The 23926-nt window shown below is 29.0% G+C and overlaps 11 protein-coding genes and 2 non-coding genes across 13 annotated transcripts, besides 4 other annotated features; 5 read left to right on the forward strand and 8 right to left on the reverse strand.

Moving 5' to 3' along the window:
- Positions 1–26: part of a mobile genetic element that runs on past the window's edge.
- A 348-nt stretch (positions 27–374) lies between these two features.
- On the forward strand, positions 375–1315 carry TVAGG3_0434840 (FG-GAP repeat family; the record flags this gene model as incomplete). The annotated part of the gene is made up of 1 exon (XM_001287513.1): positions 799–1191. One exon carries the CDS (start codon positions 799–801, stop codon positions 1189–1191), a length of 393 nt encoding a protein of 130 aa, XP_001287514.1.
- Positions 1316–1698: 383 nt separating this feature from the next.
- TVAGG3_0434850 lies at positions 1699–1780 on the forward strand. Its single transcript has one exon. It is a non-coding gene; the product is annotated as a tRNA-Ser (tRNA).
- Positions 1781–2322: 542 nt separating this feature from the next.
- Positions 2323–2404, reverse strand: TVAGG3_0434860. Its single transcript has one exon. It is a non-coding gene; the product is annotated as a tRNA-Ser (tRNA).
- Positions 2405–2636: 232 nt separating this feature from the next.
- TVAGG3_0434870 (Ankyrin repeat family) lies at positions 2637–3020 on the reverse strand (the record flags this gene model as incomplete). The annotated part of the gene is made up of 1 exon (XM_001296759.1): positions 2637–3020. The coding sequence occupies one exon, from the start codon at positions 3018–3020 to the stop codon at positions 2637–2639; it is 384 nt and encodes a 127-aa protein (XP_001296760.1).
- A 248-nt stretch (positions 3021–3268) lies between these two features.
- TVAGG3_0434880 (Ankyrin repeat family) lies at positions 3269–3937 on the reverse strand (the record flags this gene model as incomplete). The annotated part of the gene is made up of 1 exon (XM_001296758.1): positions 3269–3937. The coding sequence occupies one exon, from the start codon at positions 3935–3937 to the stop codon at positions 3269–3271; it is 669 nt and encodes a 222-aa protein (XP_001296759.1).
- A 1139-nt stretch (positions 3938–5076) lies between these two features.
- TVAGG3_0434890 (uncharacterized protein) lies at positions 5077–5949 on the reverse strand (the record flags this gene model as incomplete). Its single annotated transcript, XM_001296757.1, has 1 exon — positions 5077–5949. The coding sequence occupies one exon, from the start codon at positions 5947–5949 to the stop codon at positions 5077–5079; it is 873 nt and encodes a 290-aa protein (XP_001296758.1).
- A 257-nt stretch (positions 5950–6206) lies between these two features.
- TVAGG3_0434900 (cyclin-dependent kinase inhibitor 2C-related family) lies at positions 6207–6917 on the reverse strand (the record flags this gene model as incomplete). Its single annotated transcript, XM_001294627.2, has 1 exon — positions 6207–6917. One exon carries the CDS (start codon positions 6915–6917, stop codon positions 6207–6209), a length of 711 nt encoding a protein of 236 aa, XP_001294628.2.
- A 1739-nt stretch (positions 6918–8656) lies between these two features.
- Positions 8657–8693: a mobile genetic element.
- A 1177-nt stretch (positions 8694–9870) lies between these two features.
- Positions 9871–9908: a mobile genetic element.
- Positions 9909–10940: 1032 nt separating this feature from the next.
- Positions 10941–23922: a mobile genetic element.
- Positions 12092–14437, forward strand: TVAGG3_0434940 (DNA/RNA polymerase superfamily; the record flags this gene model as incomplete). The annotated part of the gene is made up of 1 exon (XM_051233945.1): positions 12092–14437. A coding segment is annotated over one exon (2346 nt), but the record flags the coding sequence as incomplete, so codon positions are not given.
- TVAGG3_0434950 (uncharacterized protein) lies at positions 15083–15655 on the forward strand (the record flags this gene model as incomplete). Its single annotated transcript, XM_051233946.1, has 1 exon — positions 15083–15655. One exon carries the CDS (start codon positions 15083–15085, stop codon positions 15653–15655), a length of 573 nt encoding a protein of 190 aa, XP_051103676.1.
- On the forward strand, positions 15831–17348 carry TVAGG3_0434960 (integrase core domain containing protein family; the record flags this gene model as incomplete). The annotated part of the gene is made up of 1 exon (XM_051233947.1): positions 15831–17348. One exon carries the CDS (start codon positions 15831–15833, stop codon positions 17346–17348), a length of 1518 nt encoding a protein of 505 aa, XP_051103677.1.
- On the reverse strand, positions 18991–20679 carry TVAGG3_0434970 (phage tail repeat-like family; the record flags this gene model as incomplete). The annotated part of the gene is made up of 1 exon (XM_051233948.1): positions 18991–20679. One exon carries the CDS (start codon positions 20677–20679, stop codon positions 18991–18993), a length of 1689 nt encoding a protein of 562 aa, XP_051103678.1.
- TVAGG3_0434980 (uncharacterized protein) lies at positions 21937–22638 on the reverse strand (the record flags this gene model as incomplete). Its single annotated transcript, XM_001300003.1, has 1 exon — positions 21937–22638. One exon carries the CDS (start codon positions 22636–22638, stop codon positions 21937–21939), a length of 702 nt encoding a protein of 233 aa, XP_001300004.1.
- Positions 22671–23495, reverse strand: TVAGG3_0434990 (uncharacterized protein; the record flags this gene model as incomplete). The annotated part of the gene is made up of 1 exon (XM_051233949.1): positions 22671–23495. One exon carries the CDS (start codon positions 23493–23495, stop codon positions 22671–22673), a length of 825 nt encoding a protein of 274 aa, XP_051103679.1.
- Positions 23923–23926: the final 4 nt, after the last annotated feature.

Raw genomic sequence — 23926 nt, forward strand, 5'->3', positions numbered from 1 at the left:
AAGCCCCACTACCTTTTTTTTTTTTTGGTTAATGTTAGATTTCGTTTTACTAACCTTTACTAAAAAAATTCTTAAAAGTATTTTTTTTAAAAAAAAGGGGGAGATTTGAATATTTAATGATGATAAAGCGATGATAAAAATATCATAAGAAAAATAATATTGTGCTGTGAAAATAACCTCACAGTCGAAAAACTTTCGACTATAGTAAGATCAAGTTTGAGAGAAAAGTTGATCTGTGTGGTATACTCCATCATCTATGAAAATTTAACATCCAACAAATCATTTTGAATATATGAGAACTTCATAGATTTAGGTACTATATCTACAATATACACATATATATATGTTTCTCGTAATTTAATAAAATGTGCTATCACATATGTTCATGACTTAGGAAGAGGCAATGCTGGTGATTTTGATCCATCAAAGCCAGGTTATGAAGTATATTCGTTCGATGGTTTATATAATGAGAAAACAAATGATTTATTGGTTGAAAATTTCACCGATTTCTTATGGCCAGCAAACAATTTGTACTGGGAGGGAACCCTTAGTCCTTCTACCATCAATCGAGGATTAGTTATTAAATTTGATGCTGAAAATAACAAATCTATTCGTTACCTAACTTCAACCACTTTGTTTAATAATAAATATGGGACAGATTTGAAATATGACGATGATGGAGATTATCCTTTATTCCATGGTGATATTTTAGGAGATTGGAGAGAGGAGTTCATAATGGCAGCATCTAATTGGAGTGAAATTGTTATTTTTACTACAAACTTAGATACAAATTTGAAGATGACAACTTTATGGCACGATCCAGGTATGAGAGCTTCAATGACAATCAATGGTTACAAACAAAGTCATATGCCACTTGTTTATCTTGGAAATGAAACAAATCTCAAAGAAAATAGAGATTTCTTGAAAAAATATCATAAATTAAGAGCTGAAAAGCCTGAAATACCAACTTCAGAACCTTCATCTTCGTCACCTTCAACTCCGCCAACAAACCAAACTAATATATCAGAGAGCAATACATCTTCTAGTGGAAAATCAAAGACAACAGTTGCTATTGTTGTTTCATTAGTTATTATTGCTTTAATAGCTGTTGCTGCTTTCTTTGTTGTAAGGTTTATTATCAACAAGCGTAGTAACAACGATAATATAACTGAAACGGCTTTAATTGTGTAAATTATATTACTTTTGTTAGAGCAAGTGGGAGACTATATATTGTACATGTTTATTATGTTTGTTTATGAAAACTTGAAATATTGAAAATAAATTGATACTTTATCACTTCGGAATTGATTGTTTTAACTTATAACGCATTATATATCATTTAAATTGAAAGGTGGTTGAAAGATGTAGAATCACGATTTATTGAGTTAATTTGTATTGTTATTGAATATGGATGACTATGGCAATGTAATTTATTTTCTGGTTTGAAGCTTATTTGTCAAAATATTCATACTAATGTTTAAATACCAAAAATCATTCAAGTAAATATCGGTAAATTTTGGATATTATCTAATTTTTTGTAGCACAATATTAATAATATAGTTATGTCATTCTTAAGATTGTTTTTAAAACCACTTTTTTTCTGGGTACCCAGGTGTTGAGGAGGCCAGGTGGCCCTTAAACCCCAACACCAACCACTCTGTAATACATTATAAGTGACTCATTTGAAATGAAAGTCAAGGCACTATGGCCGAGTGGTTAAGGCGTGGGATTTGAGTCCCCATGGGCTTGTCCCGCATCGGTTCAAATCCGGTTGGTGTCGTTTTTTTTTTGCTTTTTGCACAAATACATTCACGCATAACTGATAAGATCAAAAATATAGAGTAGAAGACTATTTTTGCCAATAGAAATCGAACTAGAGCTCTTATATTCAGAAAGCACATGTTAAATGATATGATTAGTTTCCAATGAAAAGAAAGAATTGAATAAAGAATGTTCTATCTTCAATTTCATCTTCCATTTATTTTGTTTTACAAAATCTACATGTAATGTTGTCTCGTTTCTTTAACAAAATTCTATAAGCAAATCAAATTTTTGAATTGAAAAGTGACAATCAAAACTGTTCATATTAATGTCACGATTGTTTTGAACATTCTTTAATGTAATGAGCCAATGAGATTTTTTGTTGCAATGATTCCGATGATATGAACAATGCTTCTGATCACTTTAATTGTCATGAATGATAAAAGCACATTCGAATAGTTTAAAATACATATATAGAAATTGACCTACAAGTGAGCAGAAATTGATATTTTTTGATCTTATCAGTTATGCGTGAATGTATTTGTGCAAAAAGCAAAAAAACGACACCAACCGGATTTGAACCGATGCGGGACAAGCCCATGGGGACTCAAATCCCACGCCTTAACCACTCGGCCATAGTGCCTTGACATTTTTACCCCTTAAAGAGCCCTTTTAAGTTTAAATATTCACATTTTTCCTTTCAAGATTTTTATAAAATTTTAGAATTCAATGTGAAATGAGTGAACTTTATATCTATAACTCAAAAACGCCCAAAGCGCTCTTACTTAGATCACATCCCGAAAAATTAAAAACATAAGCAATAAAACAATATACATTTTATAAAACATGAATGAATTTTATATTTGATTTTCATTCTATCCTAAATTTGTGTCAGCATCGCAATCAAAATGCAAAGAAGATGGTTTGTTGTTATGATCAATAACAATATTTTCAAAATTTTCTATTTCATCACTATCAGATTCTTTTTCTACACCATATAGCTTAAGTAACATTACAATTTCGTATGAATTATCACGTTTTGCAAGCTCAAGAAGACTTGTTCCATCTTGAAAATTATAGTTTACATTAGCACCTTTTTCTATTAATACTGATGCAACGTATTCCATTTTTGCATAAAGTGCATAATAAAGAATTGGAAATCCTTGATTATCTACTGCATTAATATCTGCGCCATTGTTAATTAGAATTAGCGAAACATCTTGCATTTCATTTAGAATAGAAACAACTAAAGGAGTCATTCCTTTCTTATTTTTTCGATTAATATCGATACCATGAGAAATAAGAAATTCTACTGTCTCTTTTGAGTGCAGAACTGATGACTCATGTAGTAATGATTTGCCTGATTTTGATATCACATTAATTTCGGCTCCATGCTTTAAGAATATTTCAGCAGCTCGTAATGAATTGAATAAGATTGCTTTGTAAAAAGGAGTTTTTCCTTCAACATCTTTTGAATCAATTTTTGCTCCATTTTCAATTAGTAAATTCAAGATATCAACGATATCATCTCTGACTGCATAATGCAATGCTGTGAATCCATTGTTATCTTCCAAATCAATTTCACAATTGTGTGAAAGTAATATTTTTTTATCTCTATGTTATTGAAATAAGCAGATCTTTGGAGTGGTGTCCATCCATGTTCATTCTTTTGATTGACATCTGCACCATGAGAAATTAAAATTTCTGCAATTTCTTTTCTATTATAAATTGCTGCATATTGAAGCGGTTGGTCTTCAAATTTGTCATAATTTACATTAACATTAAGAGAAAGTAAAAACTTGCAGAGTTCAATACGATTATTTACAATTGAACTCAAAAATATTGGCTGAAGTTTATCTATATCCTTTTTCACTTCTTCATTGCCTTCAATATATACTTTGAGCAATGGTATTGAATAATTTTGAAAAGGAAAAGAAGCAAGATATAATATGAAGTCGTCAAAGTTATATTTGATAGCCATTAGCATTGCTTCTTGATTTAGAGCTTTTATTGCTGCTTTGGAGCTTATTTTTAAGTCAGATTTCTCTAAAATTTCCGTCAATATCTTATTATTATATGAGTAAATTGCATTTTTCAATGCCTTTCTATTAAGCTTTTTGACTTTAACGCATTCGTTAATAATATCTATGTTCGCTCCGATAAATGAAACCTCCATACAAAATGTTGTAATTTCACTGTTGAAATTATTGAGTAAATGATAGAAAATATTAACTGCTCCGTAGAATGAACAGCATTCAATAGGATATAATGGCTCTGATCTACTAGTAAAATGAAATAATTCTTTTGGCTTTAAATCATTTTGCAATATATATTCGAGAAACATTTTAATGTCATCATACATTATAATATGATGCAGTTCGTCGTTCTTTGGCATCCTAAATTGATAAGGAATTTCAAGATCATCAAATGAAATGTCTCCTTGTAAGTAAATTGCTAGATTTGTATCTAAATTCTCAATTTCTGATTGTGTTAATTTGAAATTAATAAAGCATAATTTTAATAAATTCCAATATTGTTCGGAAGAACGATGATTCATGCACGAAGCCTTAGTAAGGAGTCTTACAATTGTAATACGTTCGATTTTGTATTTGTCAATTAAAATCGATTTGATATCATTAAAAATTTTGCCCAATTGGTCCCCATCTTCAATGGTTAAGTGATACAATTTATTAATAATCTCTTCAAAGTCTTTTGTCTCGCTCTTGATTTGGTTACAAATGGTTTCTAACAATTCCTCATTAGCCATAAATATATAAATTGAAATTGAAAACATTCATTGAATATTTTGAAAAAGAAATTGGATTTTCAGAAATGAATTTCTTAGAGAATCAATGAGTACTCATTGAATAATTCGACAAACATTAAAAATTTCAAAACTCAAGTCTGAGTTTCATCCATTCAATTTCTCATTATTCATATCTCAGAATCCCAACATACAATTGGCGCCAAACTTCACTAATAACTATCTGTATATGTGTTTATATTTCATTCTGAATCTCAAGCCTCTTGCATCATTATTTTTTGTCAATGTTTTCTTACAATGTTGTAAGCAATTACAACATTTGAAAATTGGTCAAACTTTCTTTGTTCTAATAGGAATAGGCAATCCAATGATCCGCTTATTTTAAAAAGCCTCATTTCATCAAACATTAAAGATTTCCATAATTTATATTGGGCCCAAATTCCAAAAGACATAGTATAATTGGTTAAATATTCATCCAAACAAATTATTAATAATATTATTTAACAAACAAATCATAGTATGAAAAAATAACATAAAGAACTGATGTTAAGCTAATTATCGTCAGCAAGATTGTCTTTGTTGATGGCCGCTTTCACCTCTTCAATTTCAGCCAATTGCTTGTTCCTTAACTGGAGGAATACTTTGCATTTTTCGAAGTGCTTTCTCCTTGCTGCTTCAAGCTTCCTTTTGAGTCTACCGATCTGATTAACGTCTTCTGCAAACTCGCTTGACATCGTTGAAGACTCTTCGAACCCATCTCTCTGGGCTCTAAGCTGCTCATGTTTAGTAATTTCGTCTTGTAATTCTTGAGATAGTTTTTGAATTTCGTCTTTTTGCTTTTGAATTGTATCATATATCTGAGAAAGTCTGTATGAATTAATCTGGTTTTGCTGCTTATCTATTTCTTCATCCATTTGCATGATATTCATTCGAAGAGTTTGTACTAAACGCTTTCCATTCTCTTCTTCCTCTTCTAGTGTATTAATTTGAGTAATTGAAAGTGCAGACCTAATCATGTCAAGCTGTTTTTGTAATTTAACGCTTTCATTTTCAAATTTAAATTTTGCTGTTTGAAATTCTTCTTTATTAACAGCTTGATCGTCATCTTCAGGGTCAATTTCATCATTGAAGTTAGATTTTTGTTGTTTTTCTAGAAGTGAATTTTGTAATGCAATGTATTGAGATCTTAAGGGCTTTACTTCGCACTGAATTTGGGCAATTTCTTGATTTAATCTAGTAAATTGTTCGGATAAGCTTTGATTTCCTGAAATTGAAGTTGTACTCGCCCGGATTGTACGTTTCTCAGGCCGTTGAGTTGTTATTCTGATAGTTCGAGAAGAATTTAGAGTTGACTGTGGTCTACTAGATGTGATAATTCTCGAAGAATTCATCGGAGTTAACTTTTTTAATCGCGACGAATTCATCAAAAATAAAAAAATAAAATGTTTTTATCAAGAGCAATACTGTATTATTCAAAATATTGCAAAATTAGCAAATATCGAAAATTAAACCGTGAATATCATCACAACCCAAAAATTGAATAATAAAACTTCTATAAACAACTTAAACAATTATCAAAATATTTTTATTTAGAGTTTGTATAAAATAATTCTAATAAGTGCCAATCATTAATCATCAAATTCCATTAGTCCATGGAAATGATTTTCTTTGCTTTCCTTTTCTATAATTGAAGAGCAGTTTTTCCGTAAATATCTTTGGCATCAGCATCTATTCCATTAGAAATCAGAAGCTCTCTAATTCCGTGATTTGAGTGTTTTGAAGCCAAATGAAGAGCAGTTCTCTCTTTATAATCTTTTGCATTGATATCAGCGTCGTGTGACAAAAGATCTGTAATAATAACAGAAAGGTTATTCATTGTTGCATAATGTAAGGCTGTTCTTCCTTTATTGTCTTTTGCATTGACATCTGCGCCACGTTCAATAAGAATTTCCCCTATTAATTCATATCCCTTTATCAAAGCATTATGAAGAGGAGATTTTTGTTCATGATCCTTTGCATTAATATCTATTCCAGTTGAAATAAGCTCCTCAATTAAAATTTCTACTTCATCTGATGAAACATAATGAAGTGCGTTTTTTCCAAATTTATCTAAGGCATTGATTTCAGCACCACTCGATATAAGAAAATGTATTAAATCAAAATTAGATGATTGAACTGCTAAATGAAGAGCGGTTGCTCCATTAATATCCTTAGCATTCACATCAGTTCCATTTGAAATTAATATTTCAGCTATTTTTACATAGCCAAATATTGGTGGATCATATTTATATTTATTCCAAAGTAAATATTCTGCTAAATAGTGTAGAGGAGTTTTTTCTTGTTCGTCTATTACTGTAACATCAGCTCCATTTGATATAAAAAGTTCAACCATATCATACCGATTTTTTGCGCTGCTTTATGAAGAAGTGTTTTTGAATTATTATCGAAAGTATTGACATCAGCGCCATGAGCGATTAGTAATTTGGCAATTTCAATATTTAGATCAACTGCATTGTGGAGAGCTGTAGCTACAGTGTTTTTCTTGGTATTGATATTTGCACCGCTTTCAAGTAAAATCTTGACGGTTTCTATGTTATCATAATATGTAGCATAATGAAGAGCTGTTTCTCCAAGTTCATTAACATCATTTATATTTATTCCATGTGAAATAAGCATTTTTACTGTCTCAGCACAGTCTGAAAGTGCTGCATAATGAAGAGCTTTTTTTTATAATCAAATTTTGTATTAACATCAATACCACGCGATATAAGAAGCTCAGCAATATCTTTATTATCAGATTGTACAGCAATTTGAAAATTAGATTTGCAATTATCCATATTTATATTGTGTGAAATAAGAAATTCTGCAATTAATCTGTTCCCATATTGTGCTGCATGAAAAAAGGCTGAATAATAATTTTTATCACGTGTATTTATATCTACACCATGAGATATCAAATATTCGCAAAGAGATGGAAAATTGAAACGAACTGAAAAAGGAAAACACTTCTTGTAATTCTTTGATGTATCTAAATAAACTAAAAACGCTTGTAGATTATTATATTTATGGCAATATTCCATTTCGATTTTCAAATTGTGTTCGTTCATAAGATAAGTAACAAAGTCGATATTATGTGAAATAATTGCATATTCCATGCAGCTATCGTATGGTTTTGTCTCTTTCAAACACTCATTAATTATGTCCGGATTTCCCCCTAAAAATGAAAGTTTCAGGCAATTTGAATTAATCAATGGTTTAAACTTTGTTCTAAGAAACTTAAAACAATTGACTGCGCCATGATAACAACATAATTCAAGTAAAGAATATCCGTATTTTGATTCTGGATAAAATTCACTTTTCAGGTTTTGCCTTTCATTAAAACCTTCTTTTTCTGTAAGAGATATAAATAACTCTTTGTCATCGGTCATGATTGCACTGTGAATAGAATCTTTTTCATGAACATCTAAAGAAAAATTTTGGGATTCAAGCTTAACAATATCGTAGTCAATTAATATGCCGAATTCTTTATAAAGAAAGTAAAGAAAAGGAATTGATGTGTGTTTGGGGACTCTTGGGTGATACTCTTCATATAATTTCTTAAATAGGGACCAGTATGACTTAAAATATCTGCAATTGTATTTTGAAGCCGTTGAAAGTATTTTTAAGAGCTGAGATGGTAAGAACATTTTAGATTGTATCAATTCTCTTTTGATAACTTGGAAAATATTGTTGATTTCATCTTCATTGTAAGTATGTAGTCTGTACAACGAATTAAAATTATCGTTATAATCTTTGCTTAACTGCATAAGCTCATCATATAAATCGTTAACCATTGAATTTAAAAATCTAATGGTCATTATTAATAAATAATGTTGTATTAATAATATTATATGTAATGACTACTTTCCTATTATCTAGGAAATGAATTCTTTAAAAAAATTAGATATCGATAATAAATCTTTGTAAAAAGGTGATCATTTCAAATTAAAGCATGGATATCTTTTATAAATTCTCTCTGATTTCCCTTTCAATATAACCCTTAGAAATTCCGCACAAATTATTGAGAAGAATTCAATTATTCAGCAATAATAGCTAAACACTAACTAATATTAATCAAATATGGATAAAGTGTAATAAACAGAAATTCATCAAAAGTGACAGCTCTCAATTTTTTGACATTTGTAAATTCTAAATTGAATGAGAAAAATGAAATAATACTAAGCATAATACAATATTCTAGATTTAATTATAATTAGGAAAAGTTAGTTTTGAGAGTACTTTTCATAGGCATATAGAATGAAATCTTCTGAAAAATAATATCACATAAACTCATATTATTTTCTAATATATAACTATTTTATATAAAAATCAAATTCAATGATCTTAAAAGCGAAGGATAAACCTCAAAATTTACGAATATAATGAGTGGGAATATAATGCTTATCTATCATAAAACCATATGAAATATCAATTTTTGCTTTACGCCTAATTTTTGACGACAATTAGCAAAAAATGTTAAATGTTAACACTCAGTCCATTTGAATATGAAAAATAAAATTGACTTTGATTAAATGTTTTTATTTATCATGCAATTCTTCTTGCGACCAAAGATTTGAATAAAAGTTCAAAAAATAAGATAGCTTAAAAAATAATATACGGTAGTGTTTACTAATAGATGAATAGTATATAAATTCTATTAAAATGGATTTGATCCAAAAAAATATATAAAATTTGATCATAAATAAAATCGTTTTAAATTACTTCTTCATTTAAATTATAACAATTATTTTTGATTTTATATTTTTTTGGATCAAATCCATTTTAATAGAATTTATATACTATTCATCTATTAGTAAACACTACCGTATATTATTTTTTAAGCTATCTTATTTTTTGAACTTTTATTCAAATCTTTGGTCGCAAGAAGAATTGCATGATAAATAAAAACATTTAATCAAAGTCAATTTTATTTTTCATATTCAAATGGACTGAGTGTTAACATTTAACATTTTTTGCTAATTGTCGTCAAAAATTAGGCGTAAAGCAAAAATTGATATTTCATATGGTTTTATGATAGATAAGCATTATATTCCCACTCATTATATTCGTAAATTTTGAGGTTTATCCTTCGCTTTTAAGATCATTGAATTTGATTTTTATATAAAATAGTTATATATTAGAAAATAATATGAGTTTATGTGATATTATTTTTCAGAAGATTTTGTGTTCTTCTTCAAAATTTTACTTTTTTATTAAAAAGAATCTTTACAAAATATACATTTACTTTAATTAATATTTAAAAACGTGCTCTATCAAAAGTTCCAAAAATTCAATATTTTAGCTTTTCTGATGTGTCACTTTTGATGAGTTTCTGTTTACAACAAATGCACATTGTAACAGAATAGAACAATCACCAAATTTTTTTTGAAATTAAAAAATAAAAGTAAAAAGTATAAAGTAATCTAACCAAAAAAGATATTTAAAAGAATTTTGGAAAAAACAGAATAAGGATAATGATATTATTTTAGATACACAATCGATGTACTGAAGAATAATCCGGTAAAATGATGATATAAAAAGTAGTATAATATGATGGGTTTTGTGACTTTTTTTGTAAACGTAAGAATTCATACAATATCGAGCAATTTTGTATTATTTTTTTTTACATACGAAGTAAAAAATGTATGATTCTTACGGTTTTTATTCTTACGTTTTTGAATAAATCAAGATTTAAAAAATTTTCAAAAACGTAAGACATTTACACTCAACCCATACATAATGAAATAAAAAAAATAAAAAAATTTAAAAAACAAACTTTAAAAATTCATGTCTTACATTTTTGAATAATTTATTTTTTTAATTCTTACATAAATGACCCAACAAGTAAAACCAGATAAAATAGATTATCGAATTTTAGAGGATGGTGTTCCTGTTTATATTCAAAGATTTAAAGGGAAGCAATATTATAGAATTGTTAATCCTGAATACATAAAACATTTATTTAAAAAGGAAGACTGTGAATTATTAAACGTTAATGAATATGAAACCGTTAAATCAAAATTGAAATATAAATATATTGGAAGTGATGAAAGATGCAAAGATAAAGATAAAGTTTATACAGTTTCATATAATGAATGGAAAACCAATAAGATAAGAAAACATTTAGGAGATTATGGTAAAAGTTCCGAATTCTTCAAATCTAGTATGTACGAGAGAGTAAAAGAAATTAGAAATAATTATTTTCATGAATGAAAGATTCACTACCATAATGAAATAAAAAATATTTTTTTAAAAAATAAACTTTAAAAATTCATGTCTTACGAAAAATTAAAACTTAGTTATGTTTATTATTTTATTTTTTATTTTGTATGAAATGAGCGTCAAAACTAACGATGTTAAAAATTTAGGATTCACAAACGAGGAAATAAAGGATATATTAGAGGAGGCAGGTTATGAAGTTGATAAATATTATTTAAGAAATTGTAAAAAATTTGCGGAGTTTTTAAATGAGTTTGATTATGATGGAAAAATGAATAAAGATGATGTTATAAATTTCTTATATCCCACATCTGAAGAAGAAAAACCTAAAGAACCTGATGTTTTCCCTGAATATTATGAAGAACGGATTAAACAAGATGAATATTATAACGATGAGATTGAGAAATTGGAACAATCAAGAAAAGAAATAGATGAAAGAATTAAGGAATTAAGAGAAGTTGAAAAATATAATGAGAATGAAGTAGAGGGTTTAATGAATATCCCAGCTTCAGAATCAGAAGTTCAAAAATCACATGAGGAAAGATATAAAAATTACTTTTTGGAATCTACTAAAAATTTATTAGATGGTGATATTGACGAAACACTTTCAGAAGAAGGTACAAAATTTATTCATAAACATAAGCTTCAGTTTATTGACGATGAAGATTATCCTTGTATCCTGCTTTCACCACCTTTAGATTCTGAAAAATTCAAAAAAGCACTGAAAAATGTAACATATGCAACAAATACGATTAAGAAAGAAGACCATGATATTTACACAAATTATTATTTAAATAAATGCACAGGTGTTGATAAAGTTTTTGATTTATTAGATAAAATATCAAAAGAAACCATTGGTACATATAAAATTTTATGCGATTGTGGTTTCATTATTGAAGATACCAATAATGTTTCATATGAAAGAACAGCACCGAAGGAAGACGAAGTTGAAAGGTCTATACCATTCGTTATTAAGAACATAAAAGATATGAAAACTTATAAACATTATATTTATTCATTTATTTCAGAAAAAATGGAAGCAACCCATAAAACATCATCTCATCATTTTATAGCTATTCATACATTCCTTTTCAAAGTTGTGAAATTAAATAAGACAGGAATTAGATTTAATGTATCAGGGTACGCATTCTTGAGTAAATTAAAATGTATTCGTCACGTCGCAGATGATAAAAATTTATGTGTTCTTAATTCATTTTATGGACTTTAGCCCTGGACTCTCTGAGTCTCGGACTTTAAAAAAAATAAACTTTATTTTTATTTATTTTTTTAATTTTTATTCTTACATAAATGAACAAAAACGGAACAGCAAAAATGAATGATAATCAAATTAGAGCAGAAGGTAGAAGGTTATTTAAACGCTTCTATAACATTCCTGATGGTGCTAATCCTAAAACTCGTAGAAGCTATTTAAATGAAGCCATAGATGCATATGAAGGGTTTGACATTTCATCAGAAAGTGAGAGATTAGCAAGAATGTTAAACGTTAATATTGATTTCTATTATTGTGATCCTCAACCAGAAGACGTGGACATAAATAAGGTAGACTTTCCATTAGTGGAATCAATAATGATAGATCCAGAATTTGAAACAGTAAATATTTTATTAACACAGAGTCCATGTGGAAAACTTCACGCTGACAGAATTACAGACGTTGAAGCACTCACAGGATATAAAGTTTGCCCCTTTTGCAAAGAAGAAGTATATTCTATCCGTGATGATCCAGAAAGGAAAAACCAAAGAAGATTTTTAAAACATTGTGAGAAATGTAAAGAAAATAATGGAAGATTAATTCAAGACGTTCAATTGCAAAACACACAACAACCATATGCACCACATATCACGAAACAGAAGATATATCAATGGCTATTAGCACATAATTTGCAGGAATATTATAAACCAACAAGATATTATATTACTTTTGACTTCGAAACATTAGAGACTAAAGAAGAACTTCAACTTTCCGAATGTGCAACTTTGAACGCTTACTTAAAACCATTTATGGTATCATCAACTGTCAAAATAAAGCCGCAAACGGACTCTTTGAGTCCTGAGGTCGTAGACCGAAGCGGCGAGGTCGTAGACCGTGATAAAACATTTACGAGGAATTTTTGCTTAACATCAAGTGATTCGTTCATCTCTGATTGGATTGAATTTTTATTTTCAACCTGTTCATTAGTTGTTGAATCAAATATTGAACAATATGAAGAATTATTGAAGCCGCAAACGGACTCTTTGAGTCCTGAAGGTCTTTCAGACCAAACGGTGGGGACTTTGTCCCATACATTAAATGAAAAACAGAAGGAAGCATTTAAAGAACTTCTAGATGAAGAATTTAATAAAGTAAATATCATTGGTTTTAATTCGGGAAAGTTTGATTTAAATTTAATTCTTCGTGATTTAAACACTGCAAAATGGAAGATAAAATCAATGCTGGGTTCTTCTTCTCAATTTAAGCAAGTCATTGTAAAGAAAACAAACTGTCCATATGAATTAAGATTTATTGACATCAGAAATTATATAGCGGGTGGAACATTAGACCAATTCACTCAAGATTTCGGAAACAATAAATCACGTGTTAAATCCTTTTTCCCTTATCAATTCATCACATGGGAGAATTACGAAGAAGAATTATATAAAGTGGAACCATTCACTCAAGATTCATTTTATTCAGCATTAACTCAAGAAACTATATCCGATTCAGATTATCAAATATATCTCAATGATGCTAAAAACTTTAAGAATAGATTAGAATATTTTATTCATTATTGCAATAAAGATGTTGAAATTATGATTGACCCAATTGATAAAATTATTGAAGAAACATTTGTTTATAAAATTGACATGCTCCATAATCTTTCTTTATCATCGAATGCTTCAATGATTCGTTACGCTTTAGCATATAAAGACTTTAATCCTAATGAAAAATATCCTGAGGAAGAGATAGAATCAAGTTTTGAATTAACGAAAAAGTATTGGAAATATAAAATTGAATCATATAAGAAACAAGATGAAAAAGCAGAAAGGGATACTAAAAATAATGTTTCAATGGATGATTTTCAATACTATCACGATTTAATCCTTTCATCTAAATGCAAAATGTGTGGTAAAGCGTTTACATATGCAAATAAACCAACATTGGATAGAATCGATAATGAAAAACCACATACCAAAGAAAATTGTCAGTTAATGTGTTGTTATTGCAATGTCGTAAAATCAAATAAAGATGAAGATGTTCAACGTTTAAGAATCAATTTAAGAAATTATGCATTAAAAAATAATTTACCAATGACTTTAGATTCAGTTGAAGCTTATCACATTCTCCGTAATGGAATTACTGGTGGTTTATCAAATGTTCAACATAGAGTAAATCTTAAAGGAATCACGCACATTAATAAACTTTCATATAATCCAGAAACTAAAACTGTATCAAATGAGGACACCACCAACATTATGACTCATTTTGTTGGAGTTGATTTTAATTCATTATATCCTTCATCATTTTCATCTAATCCTCATGATTTCATTCAATATACTAACCATAAAATGTATATGCCGGGAAGATTGAATGGTGTTATCATTTGTGATACAGCAACAAAGAAAGCAAAAGCATTGGGAATTATTAGAAAGAAAAATACTTTATTCGTGGCTGAAGTAAAGGGTCACATTGATGAAAAATACATTAATGATTACATAAACTTTTTACCGATAATAAGAAACTTGGATATTATCACAGATGAAAAAACAATTGGCAGTTTTATGTATAATTACATGAAATCAAACAATCTACCAGTTGACCAGAAACAAAGAAAATTAACTCAGTTAGCATCAACACACAACCAATATCAACCATTTTCTTCTTATTATCTTTGGTATCTAATAGACAGATTTCATTTTATCATCGATGATATTCAATCAATTTTAACATTTACTAAAAACACTTGTTTTAATGAATTTGCGAACGAATTTATGAATGAAAGACAAAAGGCTGAATTAGAAGGAAATAAAGGAAAAAGTTTATTTTGCAAGATTTCACTTAATGGATCATATGGTTACGATGCAATGAATACACAAAATTACGCAAAGACTAAAATAATGAATGCACAGAAGGCACGCGTTGCATGTATGTCAAATAAGTTTAAAAACATAAGAGAAATAGGAGAGGATACATATCAAGTGATGCTCAAAGATAGATTTTATAGATGTGATACATGTTTACAAGAGGCATTCTTCACTTTAGATAATGCTAAATACTGGTATTTGGTTTTCATTTATGATTTTATGTATAAATGCATGGATGTTAATCGTTTTCATTTCATTGAAGGTGATACTGATTCATCTTATTGGGCAATCGCTGGCGACCCAAATCTTCCTAACACTCAAGCATTTCAAGCAATTGTTACCGATAAACAATTTTATGATAAAAACATTTTCAAATTCGCACCATTTGATTTCTTCTGTTTTGATGAGAAATTTAAACCTAAATTAAAGAATAAAGCTGAAGAAAAAGCACATGAGAAGAAGTTATTGGGTTTAGCAATTGAGAAACAAGGTGATAACATGGTTGCTTTATGCCCCAAGTGTTATACATCATTCAACGGTTCAATTGATGGAAGTGATTTTAAAAAGATTGCACAAAAAATGAAAGGTGTTAGTTTACGACAAAATAAACAATTAACACCTAAAAATTATTTGGATATAATAAATGATAAAGTGATATTTGATGGTCAGAATATTAATTTACAACTTAAAAACGGGTCAATGACTCGCTTAACAATTGGTAAGACTGCATTAACAGGAGCACACACTAAGGCTGTATGTTGTGAAAATGGATGTTGTATGCCATTTATTTAATACAACTTAAAAACGTAGGGGTTGAGTCATGAATTTAAAATTTTATTTTTAATAAAATGCCACAGAAGAGACAAAAGGAACCGTTAATAATGTGATTCAATATGTAAATAATGGTTTTGATACTATGATTCAAAGAGGTGGGCACCCTTAAAACATTTATTTTATTTTTATATAAATGGATAACGTAGATTTAGAAAATTTAATTGATGATTTAGTACTTAATCAAAAATTTCTTAATTATTATGAATTAAAATCATATCTTCAAAAACATAATAACAATATAACAGGTGATGATATGGAATATTATTATCGGTATTATAAAAATGAAATTTTGAAATATCATGATAAAATAATTTCTAAAATTAAAGACAAAATTAAAAATAATGAATATACAAAGGGAAAAACTAAATCACAACTTAAACAATTGAAAGATTTCAAAAATAAAGTATTAACAGAAGAAGATATTGATGAATTATATAAATTATATAATCCTGAGCCGCAAAAGCTAAAGGAACAAAACACCCAGGTCCTTCAGACCATAAATGATGCACAAGCTTTAATTTATGATTCATTAGTTAAACCATATTCAGCCCGACTTTTAAATGAAGATCAACTTTTGGAATTCATCCTTCAACATAAACTCGAAGCGGGAAAGTATATCAAACCTTTATATACAGCATATTTAAAACAAATGAATAGAATACATCCAGAATTAATGGAAGAAGGAATGAAATCCAAAACTTCATCATCCAAAATCAAAGCAGATAAAATTAAACCACTTGCAACACCAAAACCTTCAACAGTAGTACCTCCTCCTTCTGTTAATCCTTCATCATTCACTTTATTATATCCATTTCAAACATTAAAGAAGCAAAAAGATTTTAAAAAGGATTTCAAAATATTAAATAAACCAACTGACCCAAAAATTCAACCGTTAAAGGAAAAATTTGGTCGCCCTTCATTTGCACCATATCCATATTCATACGAAATCGATCATCTGGAATATTCAAAAGGAAACGTTACTTATTTATTTGCCATTAACATTAACACTAGATATTTATATTGCATTCCAGTGAAAGGGAAAACAGAACAGGAAACAAGAAGAGCTATTCAATACTTACTAGATCATGAAAGAGTAGATAATATAAGGGGTGATGGTGATAAAGGATTTCAGGCAGCTATGACTCATTATTTCCCACAAATTAATTTTTACTTTTCATCCTCTCCATATACGTTTCATAATAAAATAGTTGATGCGGTAATGAGAACTCTTAGAGATGCGTTAGGGGTTAACGGTCAGATATACTGGGATGGAAATCATGACTCCATCATACAGCAGTTAGTATATTATTACAATAATACATGGCATAGAACTATAAACATGAAACCAGTGGAAATGAAAAATGATATTTCAAAAGAATGGGAATATATTAGAAAGCAAATGGAAAGGTTGAATGATGTTAAACGTGAACAAATTAATTCGGGGCTCATGAATTTTAAACAAGGGAATAAAGTTTTGATTCATCTTGATTATGGAAAAACTGATAAATCAATGACAAAAAGAAGACGAAGATTTGACACAATAGCTGAATTTGTTAGATATATTAACGGCAATGCATTAGTTGAAGTTGACAATAAATTAATAGAAATTCCGATTTATTTTATTACTCCATTATATTTAAATATTATTTAAATAATATTTAATGTTTTTTATTTCGTAAGAAATGAGTGACAACAAAGCAGTCAAGAGTCCAGACAATGAATATAAAAAGAAACTAAACAGAATTAAATCAAAAATATGCTATTACAAAAAGAGGTCGCAATGCGGTGGGGCTGAAAACGATAAAGAGAGGAAAGAAATAATCGAAAAATTAGAAACTTACCGTTCAATCCTTAAACTGAGTGAAGCAAAAATAAAAGAATTTAATAGAATAAATAAATTGATTGGAAGAGATGAATTTAATAAAGATGAATTTTTAAACTCAATCCAAATTTAATTTTTATTCCTCTTTGACAACATCTCTCTTTCCATCATTACTGCATAACCACATTTTCTCAGTTTTAGTGGTTTGTTATTTTTAACATGTTCTTGCATCATTTTTATCATTTCCTCCCTTGTTATGATTCGTGGTAAATTTTGAGCTTGTGGGGTATCCATTTATATAAAAATAAAATTTTGTTATCAGTTATTTTATCGTTAAGTGACTCAAAGAGTCCGGAGACAAAGTCTCATGGTTTTTAGGTTATTCAATAATTAATTATTTTTGAAGAACTGAAGGTGTCACTATGTCACCATGTGTCACTCGGTTAATTAACTTCTCTGAAAAAATGAGACAACATGACATTTAGACAACACAGCAGGATTAATGCAAAAATAAATTCAAACTTCATCGTATATGCTTTGTGAATGTCTTACAAACATGTATGAATATCTTATGCGGTGGGAAGCCAGATGGAAATAAATTTACGTCAAATATGCAATTTATAAAATCTTATGTCGACAGGCTACGTAGCACAGTGGTGTAAGGTGGTGTTATGGAGGGGTCAGGGTCTGTGGTTCGAACCGCGACGGCGCCGTATTTTCTTATTTTCTTTGTTTGTCTTGTTTGTCATGAATAAAAAGTGTCATAAAAGTGCTCTATCTTCCACGGGAATAAATAAAAAAATTACTTTATTTCTTCTTTATTTCTTCTTTATTTCTTTATTCCCGTGGAAGAAGGGTTTTGCTGTTTTTTCTCAGCCGAAATCAATGATTTTTTCATTTTTGGAATCCTTAGCGAATGAGGAATCTTTTCTCTCGTGGAAGCTTTGACCAAAAATATAATAAAATGTCATGTTGTCATCATTTTTAAGAGAAGTTAACATGGTAGTAGTGAAATAAAATTTTGTTATCAGTTATTTTATCATCGTTTTATTAAGTTCATCTTTAGTTAATAATTTGAATGGATTCGCTAATGTTCCACCTTGAGTCAGAACACTTGCCCCGGCTAATTGTGAAGAACCTGGGATAATTACTCCACGAAATGATTTCATTGGTATCATTAATTTAGAAATAGTTGGCTTAATTAATTTTGTCATTTATGATAAAAATAAAATTACATAATTTAAATTTTTTTCTTTCTCATTTTCTCATCCTGTTTTGGTTTCAGCAACTTTTCAAGTTGTTGTCTTGTCAGTAACTTGAATTTTAACTTTGGATCAAATATTGGGTTTCCATCTTTATCTCTTCCAATAACACCATATGGTAGAATCTTCATTTATACTAAAATAAAAATTTAAATTATGCCGTTCACTCTTTTGGAGCTCCTAAAGTTTGTTTCACAAACATTTAGCGTTCATTGAACGCGAAACCATGCGAATACAGTCATAAATGGTGGCATGTATTCTTTACTTTGTCCCGTTGTTTGTGTATATCCTGAAACGCGATGTGTATGGTCTCCTTCTCCCCAAGTGTCATCCCAGTAACCATTTATAGCAAACTTAACGTCGTCTTTAACATCATATCCTTTACCTTTTTTCATTACTGACCAACCCCAATATTTATGCTTATGCCAACCTGCTTGAGATGTACTTAAATCTATGTAGTGACTGTGTGCAGGTAAATTTTCACCTGAAATCGTTTTACTTCCACCTGTTTCCTTTGAAGAGTTTGCACAATACAAAAACCTGTCGACTATTTGTTCCCATGCACCAACACCAAACATTACTTGAGGACCTCTTGCATCCATAGATGTATAAATAGAACCTACTGGGTTCATTAAATCAAACATATGAGATATTATAGGATTGTCTCTTTTGAACTTAAAATATAGTGTAACTATTTCAGGTTTCTTCTGGTTTGTGTCAGAATATTTTTTATAATATAATCTTATGTTTTCAGGGTAGGTAAAGTCTTGACTATAATATTTATTTCTGTCATCTTCATAATAATATACTATTCTCGTTTTTTCTATTGCATTATATCTTTTATATCTATAATAATCTAAATATAATGTTAGCTTTTGTTCATCTACATGTGGTGTTCTGTCGTCATCTCCATAGTCATAATAATATGGTGCTGGAGCTAGGTTAGACAATGTCATATCTGTCATTTCATAAACTCTTAAATATTTCTTTTGTTCGTCTCCATATAAGTTTAAGTAGCAGTTGTTGTCTAATGGAACTTTAACTTGTGTACCATCATTCTTTATATAACCTACATACATTTCATTGTTATTTTTCGGAATGAGTTTATACCGTATACCATTTTTTAAGGAGTGTACAAACTCCCATCTAAAATATTTGTTTTCTTCATTGATAGAAAAGTCACCAACAATAGTTTCAATATTTTTTGTTCCTATCAAACTTTGGTATATTTCGTTAACATATGTTTTATCTGCTTTCTTCATTAACTCATCGTTAACATATGTTTTATCTGCTTTCTTCATTAACTCATCGTTAACATATGTTTTATCTGCTTTCTTCATTAACTCATCGTTAACATATGTTTTATCTGCTTTAAGGTCTAAACATCCTGAAACCCACCCTGTATCGGCTTTAGTTTTTAAAATCTTTGATGTCCGTTCATGGTACCATTCAACCATTTCTTTAATTTCATTATCTTTTTCATTAACATATTCCTTATCCGCTTTCTTCACTAACACACTAGCCACATATTCCTTATCTGCTTTCTTCATTATGTCATTTAGGAAACCTTTTATGAATTCCTCATTTAAATTAAATCTTCCAATCTTCAAAACTTTAGGAAATGCATTTAATGCGTAATATCTTTGTTCTTCTGGTGGAATTGATGTTATATCATCCGTTATTCCTTTAATTTTTGAATTCATAAATAAAATTTCTTTTATATTTGATATCACTGCACCACCTTTGCAAACGAATTCGAAATGGTCATTTTTCAATACTATCTCCAAATCTCCATATTTCAACCTTTGTGTTTGTTCTGCCGTCTTTGAATTATATGCATATGTGGCGTATGTAATGGTTTGTGCCTTAAGTTGCTGTGGTTGCTGTTGTTTAATCATTTATTATGATTTAAAAATAAATATTTAATCCGTTATCTCATCAGCTATTTTCTCTATTTGAAAAGTCCATAATATTTCATTCATAAATTCTAAATCACAATCAAATAGGTCAGTTATTCTAAATTTAATATTTGATAAATCTTTTGAATGAAGAATAAATGAATTTCCGGATAATTGAAACGGATATGATAAAGAAAATGTGTTTAAGTTGATGGATAAAATGTTTTGTATTGATGGGTAAGAGTTAGGGTCTAATGTTTGATGTGAAAATCTCATTGGGGTATTAACTTTATCACATTTGATTAAAATGAAATTGGAACCAGTGTCGGAATACAAAACATCCCCAACATCTTTTTCAAAATTTAATATCCCCAACAATGAACGAAGATGAGGAGTACAAAATTTAATTTTCAGCGGAAATTTAATAAGGTTATTTATTTCATCAAGTTCAAAAAGTTTATCGGGTTTTGATTTAAAATTTTCTTCATACCATACGATAAATGATTCATTTAAATAACTTAAAATCGTGTTAATATCCCATTTCGTTATCACATTATTTATATACATATCATACGTTTTTAGGTCTACGACCCCGCCGCTATGCGGCTCATGGTCATCTTTAATAAATGATATATAATCTGAAGGGTCTAAAAGAATGGGATTAAATTTACCACTCACAGAAACGAGAGTAACATTATAAATTCCACTAACTGTTAAATTTAATTCACAGTTATTATTCGAAATAATATTGATAATTGACATTTTTATTACAATTAAAAATATGGTAAAGCGTTATTTTCCAGTGATAAATAAAACTAGAATAAGATTACCTCAAGAATTCATAAATTCAACGAATAAGAAATTCATTCATGTTATAAATTTTAGTGTTTTCAGAAAATATGAGTCGATGTCATATTCATCATCAGGTTATATTTCACTTCATTCAAATTTAGTTCAATCAAACCCATATAATGACCATTTCATAAGATTTTCAGATGGTATTAAAAATATAATTGATAGATTAAAATATGAACAGATTGACAATATCGAATTTTTGGAATTTTGGTTTAAATATCCCGATGGAAAAAAGATTGAAGTTAAAGATAAAGCAGATACTATAACAAAAACAATTACAATGACCGATCCGGATAGTGGGGAACAAAAAGAAATAAAACAAACGATAGAAACTGGTGAAAGGTCAATTATTATTGATTATGATTCAAAGGATTATTATTCGATAATGTTAATGCTTGAATATTAAATAGCCTTAACAAAGAATTTTTCAAGTGATATTTTATATTCATCAACTATTTTATTGTATATGTTATTATAAGTTAAATGTAGTTCAGTTGTTGTTCCATTCTTTGATATCTTAATTGTGCTAATATCCTTTATAGGATTTATTTTTGCAACTGTTCCACAGCATGAAACCTCATCATCTATGAAAAATTGAATCTTAACGTCTGAATCTTGAACATCACAAAGAATGGCGATAATGTGAATTAATGATTCATAAGGTAAAATAATTAAACCAGATTGGTCAATTAAATTTATTATTGAATCATAATTATTAATTATTATATCACGGTAAATTTTCATTAATTCTGAATTAATGTCTATTTTATATGGCGCATTGCGACTGGAATCGTAGATTCCTGGGTTCTCGATGTTTGATGAAAGAGGTGGGGGGTATGTTGGATAAGTGGGAATTTCAACAGGTTCTTTACCGGGTTCAGATAAAATGATTGGGTCTCCATTCTCATGGTTTTCTTCATTCTCCTCATTCTTCGGTAAGTCACGAGTTAATAAATTTGGTTGAGTTGCTGACCTTGTTAAGTCGGGGCTAACATTAACTTTAACATTTTGAATAATTCGTGATTTATCATCATTTACGTTATAACCAACCGTAATCTCTGCTTTTGCGTTAGTGTTCTTTTGATTAGTGAAACGTCTTCTCATTTATATTCGAATAAAAAAATATATTTAAACTTTTATTTTGCTGGAACTTTTGAATCTATTATTCCCTGTATTTGTTCATGAAGTTGATTTTTAGCATTTTCATCGAAATTAATAGACCGAATATATTCATTAATTGCATTCTTATAATCAACTGATTTCTCAAATTTTCTTTTATCTGATTCCTTAACTAAATCATAAGTTAAACCACGTTGCTGATATAATGGTTTCTTAATTAAATCTTTGAATGCTTGAGATAAAGCACCTGATGCAATTCTTGCTACTATAATTGGTTTGAATTGCTGTTTAAGTTCATCTTTAACATTTGCGAAAACTGGATCGAATAAAGCAACTTTAAAGAATTTCTTAGCTGGAATTTCAGGTCTCAAATTTGCATATTGACCATCAAACTGGTTAGAATATCGTGGTAATCCATCCGGTCCTTCTTCAATAGCATTTAATTCTTCATTGAAATAAGAATATGGATTACCACGGTATGAATTAATTGGACCATTTTCACCTTCTCCAATGTATTGTTTAACAGCTTTTCCATTTTCATCAAATTGCATAGGATAATGTTCATTATATGCTTTACGTTTAGGATAATCAGATACAGTTAATTTATAACCATTTATGACTTTAATATTACCTTGACCATCAGTAACGAAAACTTCATTTATACCATCAGGTTTTCCATTTGGACCCGTAATGTCTGCTTCGTGTGCTTCCCAATTTGGACCATGACGTTTGGCATATGCTTGAGCTTCTGGTAATGTTAAAACGTTTCTCATTTGTTTAACATCCTTTTGAAGACCGGCAACAATATGAACTAATTCTTTCATTCCATCAGGAACTTTCATAGTTCTATTATATGCACCCCTTTTGTTTGTCCCTTGTTTTAATGGAACCTGTAGAAGATTTACCATTTCTGTCATGTTTAATTATAAATAAAAAATAAAAATTAATTATAAAAAGTTAATCAAATTTAACACCTCCTTTATTTAAATCAACTATTATTTTTCCATGTTCACCTAATTGCTGATATTGTGTGTAAAGTTCATTAATGCTCATTGGTAAATTCACTTGATAAAGCATAACGTTCAACTGTTGACGACTAAACCCACTGAAAATGAAAAGTGTTGATAGATTTGATTTAATGTTTGTGCTTAATGCTTTGAAGTATTGAACAGCCATGAAGAATGAACACTGAATGTGTCGACATTGAGTTAATAACTGATTAAAATATGATTTCTCATTTGTTATTAGTTTTGATTTCACGGCATCATCTAGA

Source organism: Trichomonas vaginalis, chromosome V (assembly GCF_026262505.1).
Source record: "Trichomonas vaginalis G3 chromosome V, whole genome shotgun sequence".
NCBI classification, from domain to species: Eukaryota; Parabasalia; order Trichomonadida; family Trichomonadidae; genus Trichomonas; species Trichomonas vaginalis.